The sequence below is a fragment of the Lissotriton helveticus genome, chromosome 3_1 (assembly GCF_964261635.1).
Source record: "Lissotriton helveticus chromosome 3_1, aLisHel1.1, whole genome shotgun sequence".
NCBI classification, from domain to species: Eukaryota; Metazoa; Chordata; class Amphibia; order Caudata; family Salamandridae; genus Lissotriton; species Lissotriton helveticus.
This window is the reverse complement of record NC_136061.1, coordinates 302,761,043-302,775,139: the sequence shown is the minus strand read 5'-3', so window position 1 is coordinate 302,775,139 and position 14,097 is coordinate 302,761,043. Positions and strand designations below refer to the sequence as shown.

The following is a 14,097-nucleotide window of genomic DNA, read 5'->3' as shown; positions in this document are numbered from 1 at the left end:
AAGACAAACATTGGCATGACAGCATGTAACTCTTACCACCAATTAAAATTCAAGCAATTAGATAAATAACTAGGTTGTATATTTCAATCTGTTTTCAGAACACTTTAGAGCAGCTTCATGAATGCAATTAGGGGTAGCAAATTATTTTTGTTGGTCCAAAATAAACACACATGAAAAAGGAACATGTGGTTCGCCATTGAGGTTTTAAAAAAATACAATAAAGGGGGGTACCAATCGTAGAATTTTTTTGTAAAAATACACTTTAATGAGGGCTATGTCAATTTATTTCTACCACAGTATGAATTACAGACATCATATGGCTGGAAATAAAAGTTTGATTTCAACACCAATAAATAAAAAAATAAGCAGGTTTCTGTGGTCATTTTAGTGATTGCCCTACTTATATCTTACATTTAAAGGCAAATATATACATGAACTCAACTCCACAGACCTGTATTATTAATCTATTCATTCAATGAAAAAGCATAAGCTTTCAGGAGTGATTTGCCAACGGAGCTACAATAGTCTCAGCTTATATGGTATGAAGATCATTTGCATCAATTTTCAAATGACTAAAATGGGGCAAAAGACAAAAGCCTGCATCAATGTATACCCCAAAATGTGAGTTAGTGAAGCACCCCCAAAACATAGCAGTTATACCTATGAATTAGGCCATTTCGAAATTAGAACGAGTTCGTGTGGCTTTAATCAAGTAATAATAGGTATGTTTTGCTTTTCACTCCAAATGGAAGGCATAACTGACATTGTTAAAAGGTGCAAACAATCCGTCTTAGTGGAGCTTCAAACGTGGCGGTTTAAAAAGTTATAACTGAAGCAAATACTGCAGCTAAAACACATAAATAATGAACTCAATGCAATGAAAAGTCTATTTCTGTTTCATTTGTATTTTTTCCAATCCGAGTTCGAGAGAAGCCGCGTTAGACATGTTCACATGACACACTTATGTACTATTAAGCACTTTGCATCAGGGCTATGGAATGGAAAGACACACAAACGAGCACACCTCTTGTGCAGGCCCTCCTCACACATGCACGTAGTTTAGTGTTGTTTTCCGGTTTTATAAATCACGAGTTAACTTCTCTCCAACATATTACCTAGCAATAGAAAAGACAAGTCACGTTTAGAAAATCTCTTTTTAGTTCGAATATCCACAACTCTTCTCTCAGACCAGGATATGCTCTCTTTCAAGCTTCAATGTCTTAAAAATCCGTTAAAATATGAATTTCAGAAAACAAACTTTTACCTTCCGTTATCCTCTCCAGTAGTAAAGCCGACATCTTCTGAGGGAATCTGGTTACTGTCCGGGAAGTCTGAACCAGACTCTTGACGATTAAAAAGAAAAATATGACAATTAGCTTCTGACAAAAAGGTCAGTCCAACTATATATACGATTCGAGGACATTTCAGGGTACCAGACTAAGAAGGAAAGTACAGTGTGGTTAACTATTCGTATTTTCTTTCCAAATTACAAACAACACTTACCCTTCCAAAAATTAACAACCATTAGCAAAGCCAAAAGGTCTCCCCCTTTTCATTGGCGTTAGCCAACGTTTTGGCCTTGCCAGTGCTATTCCCATGGGGAAGAATATATGTTTGCATGCTTAAGCGGAAAAGCAAAAAAAATAGAATGCCTCATTGTGATGACTTATATGTGAGCATGAGTCACCATTTCTGTGTGTCATGATATGGTTGCCATTTGTTTTTTTAATTTATTATTTACGGGTACAAGGTGGCAGATACAAATCTTTTGGTGGTAAATTATGAACAAAAATGAGTACGACATGCAATAAAGAGAAAGGAGCGGCCCAGTGGAAATCTCAAGCAGCAAGGACCTCACACAAAAAAAATAACTATTAAAAAAAAATGAACAGCCACTGAGGGAGGGTTTTAAGTCAATGTTGGCGCAGGTGAAGGTGGGTTACTGACCTTCGATAACACCATATCTTGTAGAAAATGTATCTAGCTGCACATTCCTGATCTTAGTATTATCCCGCAGACGTCAGACTGGATTCAGAAAGTTTTCATGAGCAGTACCCCTGCACGCCGGTAGGTAGCGTCCTTCGGCTTCACTTGCTGTCATCGGTGTCGCCTGCACCAGCAGAAACATACCCTGTGCCTATATTGGTGCCACCCCAGCGCACTGATGTCAGTTTCTTTCTATCACTTTCCACACCAGGAGCGCAAAGCCACGAAGAACAGTGACCACTGGTATGTAAAACTAGGGCCCTGAAAGGGGAACAGCCCTGTCCATCGAAATCTGTTCCAAGAGTGGGGAGGATGGGTGAGTCGGTAAGGAATTTACGGCTTGATAGTCTCGAACAAATTTGGTGTTACTGAAGGTAAGCAACTTGTTCATCTAATAAAGATTTCTAGTCGCAGAATCCTAACCTTAGAATAGGTATCCATGCTATACCTCCCCGGAGGTAGGTCTGCGAAACTATTTCACAACAAAATGTTCTGCAGAACTGAATGGGTAAAGTGCCTGTCCAGATGGACCTGACTATCCAGGCAGTAGTACTTCATGAACGTGTGCAGAGAAGCAGTGGCGGTGCGCCCATTGGGGGCGTTGCCCCCCCCGCCCGTGCCCGCAGCTCGGCTCCCTAGGCGTCTCTGAACTTAAGTAAACTCTCAGTTTACTTAAGTTCTGAGACGCTGAGGGAGAACTGACAATCATGTCAGTCAGCATGACGTCGGACCGCCCACCCCCTTCAGAGTCTGAAGGGGGAGGGCGGTCCGGCGTCATGTTGACTGACAGGCATTGTCACGGGCAGGAAGCAGCATAAGTGCGCATGAGTGGGCAAGGTCGGCAAATTTTTCAGCCATGCCCAGTCATGTGCACTTGTGTTTGCACTGGCTTGCGCATGCTCATTGGGAGAGCGAGGGTTGAGCAAAGGCTTAAACCTCGTCTCCTAATGGGCAGGCGGGCAGAGAGTAACCGTGCCCTTAGTCAATCCTGGCGCTGAGCAGCGCCAGGATTGGTTGAGAGGGGTTGCCAGCAGTGATGCGGCTGTTCTTCCTATCCTGAGTCCAAGCCAGTGCGCATCAGACGCGCTGGGGCAGAGCTGTGGAAGGACTTCCGGCCTTCCCAGCAGAGCCCGGCTTCCCAGTCCAGAATGTACGGTGGGCGGACACCGAATCGATGCCATTGTGTTTACCGAGTCTTTTTTTTTTTTTTAAATCTTTTTTATTAATTTAAAAAAGGGCAATGACAATGAGAACGTATCAGGTGCAATGCAATTGAATACATACAAGTATCGTTTCGTGTAAAAGTCAGGATAATAGCGAAATAAGACACAGGATACCGGGACTCAACACTCCTAAACAATCAGGATTATGGAATTAACAGGGTTCGCTCTATCGAAGGGTGCTGGCCCTCGGTCTCACCGGTCACAAAATCACTTTATACTTAGATCATGAACAGGATACATTGCAGCCCTTGTATGCAGAAGATACACCAGATCAAACAATAACGCTCGCATTAGCACCATAATACTGAAAAAGGGGGTCAGGATAATTACAAATATAAGAAAAGGAAAATAGAATAAAGAAACAAGCACTGGCGTTGCCAATAGGTTTCGCATTTGAAAAGTTGGAGCTACTGGTTTTGTAAATGACATTTTATATTTATATATCGTTATTGGCATTGTCAATTACAATATATAAATATAAAATGTCATTTACAAAACCAATAGCTCCAACTTTCCAAATGCGAAACCTATTGGCAACGCCAGTGCTTGTTTTAAAATGTTTAGGAAGAAAGGCTGGCTGCGAGGGGTGTTGTCCCACTTAGGACTGAGATTCGGCGAGTCCGGCTTCGTCTGTCTTGTTGTCCGTCTGCACTTCTACCTAGTGTAGGCGTTTGTCTGTGGGCCTGCAGTCTGACCTCTTAGGGTGAGTGTTCCGAGTGAGCATGCTTCATCATCCAGCTTTGCTAGTAGTATCAGTGAGGGACCCCGGCGCCCACTCTGAGAACATGAGAACTCCCCTCTGAAGCGAAAGAGTAGGGACAGTACACACTGGACCCGCAATTATTATCCACAGTGTTGTGTTTTAATGACTTTTCAGCCTTTGTCTGTTTTTTCAAAATTAACTCATTTTAACTCATGTAAATGTGTAATTGCTTCACCCATTTAACTACAAAAGTGTATGATGTATTTTATGTGCTATCGACAACAATAATTTGAATCTTGATGCACGTGCTGGTGGAAACTCCAAGTTGTATTGTTATTTGTATCCCTCTTTCCTTACCCCGTTGCGAGGCGTGAAGCCTTTATACATGTTCTGAGCAGCTGGGATTTATTCAAAAGTCGAACTAAGTAACTAGCTCCTGGTACTTCTAAAACACATGTATCTTTGTATCCATTTATGTAAAAAATGTCTGGAAGTTGGAATGCTGAATTGTGTGCTTGTAAATGTTATTGCTAGCAGGAGTGCTATGTTATCGGCCCCTGTATAGCGCTTTCTATTGGTATTCTGGTGCTGTGGCGCTTTCTTTATCTGGGCTCACTTTCATACAGTCTCAGAACGCCATCAGTCGGTTGTATATGTTTGGCAGTGTGCGCTTAGAGGACAGATGTAGAACGTCTATTTCAAAGGAGATTCGTGTCTGTTAATATGAAAGTAAAATGCTTCATGTAGAGCCTCTTGGGAGTTCATGAGTGTGGCGAAGCATTTTGCCCCTTTTCTGCTTACCGCGCATGTAACTGCGTCATTGCATATGGCGAATGGTATGTCACTGTGATCTATGCGCCCCATGTCTGGACTTCATTTAGGGCTCTGCATTTATGTACTTTAGTTCATGTACAGCGCAATGTTGACCTTATTCAAGGGTGCCAGTGCCCCCGACATAGCTGCGAAGACAGACTACAGCAGAAGAACTCTTCAGCTAGGTGAAAAGTGCAGCATTAGTTACAGTTACTCGGGTGCCTCTTGCTGTTCCCCCCTTATATTTTGGGTAGATTCGGTTTCTGTCGTCACATATTCATGAGATCACTGTGTTAAATGGAACATGCCGAGAGTAGCAAGTTGAAGTGAGCAGGAACTGCATAGATGAAGTGCATTTTGTAATTTTTGAATATTCTCAGTGCCTTTCTTTTTGCACACCTCTTATGCATTACACAATGCCGGCTGAGCAATGCTCGCATACTGGGTGACAGCTGGAGCTGTGCCTCGCTGGTGAGTCTGCAGAGCTCGCCTATGCTATGGTGTGCTGTGTGCCTCAGACCTCTCCTCCCTACACAACCTTCAGACAGCGCAGGTCACAGGGTGAGCACTGTGTGTCTTAGTGTCCACATTCCGCCACAGCCGTCCTTGTGAGGCTGCCGCCACTGCGATTGCCCCTTGTTTTCTTTCGGTGTCTGCAGAAACGGATTGCGCCGTCCCACCAAGACAAGGCTCTGCCTTTGTAAACCAGAAATTGGTGGTTTAGTTATACATTTAGGAATTAACAGCGACACAGAAATATAGCAAGGCAGATCAATCTAACCACCGAGAGACTAAATCTGTTGTGTTTTATACAGCAGTCTTTCTTTGTGGTACATGCGTCATTCTAAATATATTGCGCAGACGCCTTTTTATAACAACCCCGTATACAAGAGCAGGACAAAGAAAATATAAATGTCACGCATTTGGTATGAATGCACCCAACAATCCACTCTGACGTCAGGGGTTCACATTGTCATAAAGATAAATAGCTACAGGCGATCATGTAATATACAATCAGTCAGTACTGGGTTTGTGTTTTCTCGGCATTGCGGAGGCGGGTGACAAGACGCATGGGGAGCAGCAGCCTTTGATGTACCGGCCGGTAATTAGGCGGGTGACAAGACGCATGGGGAGCAGCAGCCTTTGATGTGCCGGCCAGTAATTAGGGGAGGAGAAATGCCGGCCTGAGGTGCGCGTGCTTGTGTGGTCACGTGACCCGCCGTGACTCACATGCACTGTGAGAAAACTGCAGTGGTTTCACGAGTCGATTGAGCACTTGAATTTTCGCCTATTACATTCGCAAGCGAATGATAATAGGCGAAACCTAAAAACGCAAAGCGCGTAACATCCCACCCCCCACCCCTGCATGCAGCTTACGCCAAACCCCAACTAGCAGTGTGCCTGTCGCCCCATCTAAACTATACCCCATAAAAGGAATGGAGGAGGGCCTTTGTACAGGCTCTCGGCCTCTCCCCTCCCACTAACTCTAAGCCTCCCCGTAAGTAAGGATATTCAACGGTTACACAATCGAGCTAAGATCGGGGGATTCATTACTCGCCTACATCGCCTCCCGGTATCAACATTATATGGTGAGTCCCACACAGCCACAACTCGAACAAAAGTTCTGAAGGATAAGCCGGTTTCAGCCCTGGCCAGTTCGATCAGGTACACAAGTGTACTCCACACAAACAGTCGCCATCTTGGAAGAGTGCTGAACACAGGAGCGAGCCGGAAACATCACGGAACATTCAATCACATTGTCATTGGGTCCCATCCGCTCCGTCAGGAACTCCCGACATTGTTGCCAGTCACGATTAACTGAGTTCGAAAAAAGCAAGAGGGGTACCTTGTCAAACCACTCCTCAGTCCTTACATGAGCCCTCAGATGTATTTTACGGCACAATCTTCTCTCCGCCAATGTCAATACTGAACATGCCAACACAACAGGGACGTCCGACACATAGTCATTAGCTGATTTGCGGATCAGAGCTTCACTCCACTCTCGCTGCACAGGATCGTTGACGTCGATTAAACCAGTTGCTGTGGACTCCGCCACTTTAACACTGTCATGAAATTGAACACAAGTCTCTTTCATATGCCCCATCTCGAAAATAACGGCATCCAATTTAAGTTCCAGTGCTTGGGCTCTCCGGTTCAGGGAGAGGTGAAGACCACCGACAGCCGCCATTAGAGCTGCGAGCGTAGGTTCAATCCTGGCCGACACTGATTGTTTCCCTTCCTTGGTGACATACTAGTCTGATATCGAAAACCCCTTGGTTAGGATATGTCGTCCCAAGATATCCGTACGACTTTCACTGGACCCCTTGGAGGGTTGGGTTCGAATCCTACGCAGGTCGATATTGGGTGTCATGTCATACATTTCCACCATGGTCAGTCCCTCGGTCCCGTAGGGATAGACCAACTAGAGTTAAAGATGAGGACACCCGCTCCAATCGCGTACAGGATAGTTCGGGGTCGTCGTCAGGATGTGGCCGCAGCCGCCGGGTCACCTTTCCGACTATTTCCAAGCCGTTCACGGCGCTGGCTCCGTTAATTAATACCCAACTTGCATCCGCAGTGTCTGTGGGGTGTTCCTTCACAGCGCCAATCTGGTGGAATGTTCAATGCGAAGATCGGACAAAAGACTTCACTTCCGTTCCGGTGGACCGGCCCCTCCTAAACTCCTGTGTCCGATGTTGTTCAACTAGGTGCCGGATAGACTTCTACTCGAGGCCCCGGCTTCAGGGCTGATGCAGGCCGCAAACTTCAATGTTTCTCCACTCTCGAAGCTGACAAAACGTTCGGGATCTCACGGTGCGGCGTAATTTTGATTAGTCTACACGGGAGCGTTGCATAGGCACAGGATATCTAGCAGGATCTTGTAGCAGGATGAGGTCGTCTACGGAGCCGGGAGCCTAAGCCGCCATCTTGGTCGCCAGCTTGGCTCCTCCTTCTACCGAGTCTTTGAAGCTCAATTGTGGTAAATGGGCTCTCTGTAAAGCGTGTGCTGTTTACTTCTGAGGGCTGTAATAACATGTATATCGCTGGTTTCCGCATTTTGAACAGTTGCGGTTCTCATTGCATTGTAGATGTTTAGATACAAAAGTTCCTTGCTCAGTGTTCACGTGGCTTTGCTTCCTGCTCCTCATTTTAACTAACCCGCTATGTTTTCTTGAGATGCGCACCCTATTGTGAGCCCCCTGGCAGATGTTCTTCATGATTTTGCCCGCACTGACCTACTTGCTTAATTAATAAGTAGGCGCCAACGGACCCGAGGCGGCGTGGACTTGGTCAGGTAGGATTGCTTTTATTTTATTTTAAAACTCCCCCTCCCTGCTGCATTTCCCACACCCCCCGTGAACCGTGACTGGCTTTGTTTGGAGTTCCTCACTAATGTTCTCACCTTTATATGCTTTACATCTGCAGTCTTCCGCGGAGACACTTTCCTCCTGACATCTTTCAAAAAACTTCTACCACGATATCTAACACAACAGCTCCTTCCTCTTCAATCTCCTTTCTGCGTGTACTTTTTTGCATCACTCCCTTCACCATGCTCTCTCTTACACACACACACACACACTGTCGCAACGTCGGTAAATACAGCATTTGCTTTTAATAGGTTATCAATGTACCTCCTGCACACAGAATAGTAATTACAGTTGCTCCGTCAGAGGGTACGGTTTGTATGAACATGTAATTCAAACAACTTTATGGGCTAGTGACAGGCAACCAAAGAAAAAAACTCTTTATTAACTGCACTGCATAAAGTCAACAAATTAGCCGGGCCTACACCAATTTCCATAGCAAATGACTAAGGAGACAGATTTCTTCGATCCAAGCCCAGTTCATAATAACTGCGTGGGGCAGCAATAAGCGGGTTGGCTGGTGCGGTTATCTAACTCCACAAAGCTCCAGTCTGGCCTAGTTTACCTTTTCCAACTGTTCATGCCTCATGTGCGCAAAAAGCGCCACTCAAACGTTCATGCCAGGCATTATTCTGCATTCCCTTATGACCAAAATTGTATGTGTCATTTTCCACTTGATTTACATGCATTTATGCCTAACAAACGAAATTATTCCTTTTCTTTTTGCCACACTTTATTTTATGTTCCACATTTTAAAATGCTTAGTGCAGCTGTACTGGGCGAGTGCGTGTACCAGAATGGATCTCCAGATAGCCCCAGAATTGTAAGGAAGCTCTGAGCCTATACAATAGGACTGGTAAGATAAGGGGCCATTAGGATGAAGGGCCAGTTGTGGGGCGGCTGATGGATGGGATCAGCCTTAGCCATCTTATGGCCTGAGGAGCACAGAGCCTCCATGCGAGCCCCACATCTATGAAAGAAGGGAGCACTGAAGTGCTCTCTTTAGTGAGGCTGTAATACAGCTTTCCTACACTTTTGTGCTTCCACATATTTAACGCCGCAAAGACCGCTGATTCATGACGTGAAGCGCAGTTAAATAATGTAATAAACCAGTGACTTCTATTCCAGTGTAATATTCTTCAACCTCTGCTCAGTTGTCGGCCCTGCTCATTTGGAGAGTGCGGCCTGAAGTGAATCCTTTTCACATGCTTAAGAGGCACATGCCGGCCACCTGACCTCGGTTCCTTCAAAGGACCATCCTGCCAAGGGAGTATCATCATTCCCCAGCAAGGGACCACCCGCACTTCAGGCCTACATCACACTCCCAACATTGGCTCATGGCCGTTGCCTTCCGTTGCATTAGAGTTATGCAGAACATAACCTCTGTCTGCGATTGTGTCACTATACCTATGCGTACCTGTTTGTGCAGTATGATATGTGAGTGTATGCCAAAGTCCCACTCATCCTGCAAGTGCTTATTTATCCTTGGTGCAGTGTGTCATGTGTGATTGTGCTGGACTCTTCCGTTGCTTTTAAGTGCCCTTGGTGCAATGTGCTGTGCGTGAGCGCGCCGCAGTGCTGTGCTTGTGTGCCTGAAGCTGGGCTGTCACACCCTGGGCCTGGCTCTCCCAGGCAGGCCCCTCCGCGACAGGCGGCATAGGACGCCATTGAACCCTGAAGAGTACTCGGAGTACACCGCCTGGCCGCGCCACCCCTGGGCGCACAGGTCCGGCTACAGCTCTGCACACGTCTAATAAATAAGGCGGATTCATATGTGCGGAGGTGCTGCTGTCAAAGCGGGCAGCCTTTCAGATGGCGCTTCCCAATGCCCAATGTCAGGAAAGAGGGAACATTTACTGCACGTAATCTCGTTAAGAAGATTAATGGAGCTTGAAAGGTGCAGCATTTCCTTTTTACTGTAATTATGGTGCCCGCACCTTTCGCAACGCTTGATGTTCAACGTTCATTCTTGTTTTGTCGGCACTAGATATGGAAAATGTCCTGTACGCAATGTTTTACTTTAGTTCTAGTGTCACACACGCGCTTTATTTATTAATATGGCGGACGTGCAAGGGGGAGTGAGTTGCTGGCTACTCTACTTTCTATTACCTTCTGTGTGGGGACAAAGCTAGACTTCCTGATCACAATGGCTTTACTTTTCCTTTGTCACTTTATTTTGCACTTTTTACAAAGTGAGAAACAGTGAGAGATGGAGCTAAGCAGAGCCAGATGAGAGATTGTGGCAGAAAGAGAGAGGGGTATAATGAGTATGTTGAACTAGAGAGAGAAAAAGAGGGACATAGGAAGTAAGACACTTATAGGTATGAGCATACATACACAGTTATCTCTACTATAATCAGACACTGGAACAGATCATTTAATGTTGGAATGTAAAATTTTGCCCCGCTTTGGGGTAACTTAAAATTTGTCTGCTACAGGAATTTTTAAATATGAGAGAATGTTAATTTACTTTGGCAAGTCATGCTTTGTAGACTGCACTTAACCCACATGAAATGACATGTGGGAGGCCTGCTTTGGCAGTGAATTGGATCTGGAATTTCTGAGTTTGAGTTGCATGGTCAATATTAATGTGTCACTTTCATAGTTAATTAGACTGTGTTTCTGTTTTATACGGTTTCTGCCAATATGTAACCTTGAGCCACAGTTTTGGTTGATTTTGATTGCAGTGGCTCAGTTTATTTGGTGATTCACAATTCCAATCATGGGTAAAACATGGCTTGTTGAACATAGATGTACTTGCAAATTGTTGGATTGCGTATTGCATTTCAGGTTTTCAATTTCACCAATCTTTTGACTTCTTCCCAACGAAATATGAGTGTCTTCCTGGTCGCGGACCACACTGCATTTTCTCTTATCGGTCTTGTATCAAGGCCCTGCTGGACTATGGGGTGAAAGAAAGCTTGAATACGCAGCTACCTATATTATATGACATCTCTTTATCAATGTAATAACTGCACTTTGACAATTGATTTATTAACCTTTTTGCTTTCTCAAATTTGCTTGAAAATGCACCATTTATCCACTCTTTTTTCAAAATTTTCACAGAGGTAGAACCCCTCCGAACCCCCCTTAGGTTATTCGGGCTCGCTCACTCTGCTCGCTGAGCGGTGCAGTATGCCAACCATTTTACTCGCACCACTTTCAAATGTCACCAGCCGCCACTGCAGAGAAGCCCATGTTGCTGCCTAGCAGATGTTCAGGACCAGGACTCCGCGTGCTAATGCCGTGGTAGCAGCATTTGCTCTGGTGGAATGAGTACGCAAACCCTCTGGGGGTTGCTTCTTGAGCAATGCGTAGCTGATTTAGAGCAGAGCACGATCAATTGGGAGATGGTCCGTTTCTGCATGGCTTTCCCTTTCTTGGGTCAGACATACCTCACGAAGAGTTGGTCATCCACTTGGAACTCCTTTGTGCGGTCAAGGTAGAACAACAACGTTCTTTTTGGGTCCAGTAGGTGGAGTTGGTCCTCTTCCTTAGAGTGATGTGGCAGAGCAAAAAAGGTAGGGAGGGTGATGGATTGGCCCATACGAAAAGGAGTTACTACCTTCTGAAGGAAGCCCTGTGCGAAGGACCAGTTTGACTGGGGTGATGTGAGGTATGGAAGCTTTGATGACAAAACCTGGAGCTCACTGACCCCTTTGGTAGGTGTTATGGCCACCAGAAGGGCTGTGTTGATGGTAAGAAGCCTGATAGGAAGGTTGTGTAGCGGCTCGAAGGAAGAAAGGTGAATACTAAATTTAGGTCCCACTGACGCATGATAACGGGTGAAGGAGTGAATGTGTGTTGGAGATCTTTCAAAAACCTATTTACAATAGAGGATTTGAACTGGGATGACTGATCTGGCAACCACAGAAATGCGGAGATGGCAGAATTATAGCCTTTTAAGGTCCCCAAAGTAAAGCCCTGCTGTGCAAAGGAAAGAATATACAGAAGTACCAGAGAAAGGGACGCATAATGGGGGGGAGCGGGGGGGAGGGTCAACCTGTTTTTCTGAACACCATGCAACATAATTGCCACAACAGCAGGCATATACAGCCTTGGTGGCGGGATGTCTGGCTGCCAAGATGACATTACAGACTTCAGGCAGAAGGCCGAAAGCTGTCACCTGTCCATGCAGTAGAAGTTGACAGGTTCAGGTGGAGAGCCCTCCTGTTGCTGCAACAGAAGATCCTACCGAAGAGGCACCTGATCAGAGGACCGATGGCTGTGCTCAACAGCTTGGGATACCAACTCAGTCTAGACACACATTGATGACTTGGGCCCGGTTATTCCCGATATTCTTGAGAACTCTGAACTGTAGTAGTATGGTCAATCAATCAATAAATCAATCCCTTTGTAAAGCACGCTACATACCCGTGAGGGTCTCAAGGCGCTGGGGGTGGGGAGGGGTGGGGGGGGGAGGGGGGGGGCTGCTACTGATCGAAAAGCCAGGTCTTGAGAAGTCTTCTGAAGGCCAGCAGGTCCTGGGTCAGCAGTGGTTGAGGCGGAAAGGCGAGAGCCACCTTGGAAACTCCAAAGGGCAAAACCGCTGACATTGCACGTTCTTGGTGGTGGTAAACAGATCTAACCAAGGTTCTCCACACTGCTGAAAGAGACTGTCACTAACTTGTTCTCCGCAAGGCATCTGCACCTGCATTTGCTTGAGAGCCCGCCAGGTGTTGAACCACCAGGGATATGCCTGATGTTCCAGTCACGTCCAAAGGCTCAATGCCTCTTGACAAATGGTTTACAACCCCACCCCGCCCTTCTTGTCACACCACCACATTGCGGTGATGCTGTCTGTGAACACCTGCACAGGCCTTCCCTGACTTTCAATGCCAGGCGGATACCTCCATGTTCCGATAGATTGATGTGGAGACCAAATTCCGTGGGAAACCAGAGACCTCTGATCTCCACCTCTGCCAGATACCCGACACATCCCAGGAGTGATGCATCTGTCACTACTGTCAGATCTCTTTGCGAAAGGGAGAGATGTCTACTGATCGAAAAGCCAGGTCTTGAGAAGTCTTCTGAAGGCCAGCAGGTCCTGGGTCAGCAGTGGTTGAGGCAGAAAGGCGAGAGCCACCTTGGAAACTCCAAAGGGCAAAACCGCTGACATTGCACGTTCTTGGTGGTGGTAAACAGATCTAACCAAGGTTCTCCACACTGCTGAAACAGACTGTCACTAACTTGTTCTCCGCAAGGAATCTGCCCCTGCATTTGCTTGAGAGCCCGCCAGGTGTTGAACCACCAGGGATATGCCTGATGTTCCAGTCATGTCCAAAGGCTCAATGCCTCTTGACAAATGGTTTACAACCCCACCCCGCCCTTCTTGTCACACCACCACATTGCGGTGGTGCTGTCTGTGAACACCTGCACAGGCCTTCCCTGACTTTCAATGCCAGGCGGATACCTCCATGGACCGATAGATTGATGTGGAGACCAAATTCCGTGGGAGACCAGAGACCTCTGATCTCCACCTCTCCCAGATACCCGACACATCCCAGGAGTGATGCATCTGTCACTACTGTCAGATCTCTTTGCGAAAGGGAGAGATGTCTACCATTGACCCTATTGCGGTTTGTTAATTACCACTGCAGATAGTTTGCAACACCCTATGCGAACTGGACCATGTTGAAGAGATTCCCCTGATGCTGGAACTTCAGGTCCCACTGCAGAGCTCATATATGGCAATGGGCACGTGTCATAAGCAGGCTGTAGGAGGTCATGAGACCCAGAAGCCTCAGAGTCAGTCTCACTGAAACCCAGGTTGGAGGTGGAAACATTGGAATAATAGCCTGAATATCCTGGACTCGCCGTTCGGTGGGATAAGCCCGAACGCACAAGTTACTACTTGTGTAACTATATATCTGTAAGAGACATTAATTAGGAATATATTCCTTACATTAGAATATTCCCAGGCCTCAGAATGGATCCGGAAAGTTTTGCTTAGCAGTACCCCTGCGCGTCAGTAGGTGGTATCCTGCGCCTCCGCGTCCGTCGCTGG

At 46.1% G+C, this 14,097-nt stretch overlaps 1 protein-coding gene across 2 annotated transcripts in view; it reads right to left on the bottom strand.

The window, feature by feature from the left end:
* Window positions 1-242: 242 nt before the first annotated feature.
* TRIM37 (tripartite motif containing 37) overlaps window positions 243-14,097 on the bottom strand; it is a 1,276,082-nt gene continuing 1,262,227 nt past the window's right edge. For both annotated transcript variants that reach the window (XM_078679853.1, XM_078679852.1), the window contains exons 24-25: window positions 1,265-1,343; window positions 243-1,115 (exon numbers count right to left, since the gene is read on the bottom strand). In XM_078679853.1, coding sequence (XP_078535979.1) covers window positions 1,112-1,115; window positions 1,265-1,343 — 83 coding nt within the window. In that variant the 3' untranslated portion in view covers window positions 243-1,111. The remainder of the gene's footprint in view (window positions 1,116-1,264; window positions 1,344-14,097) is intronic.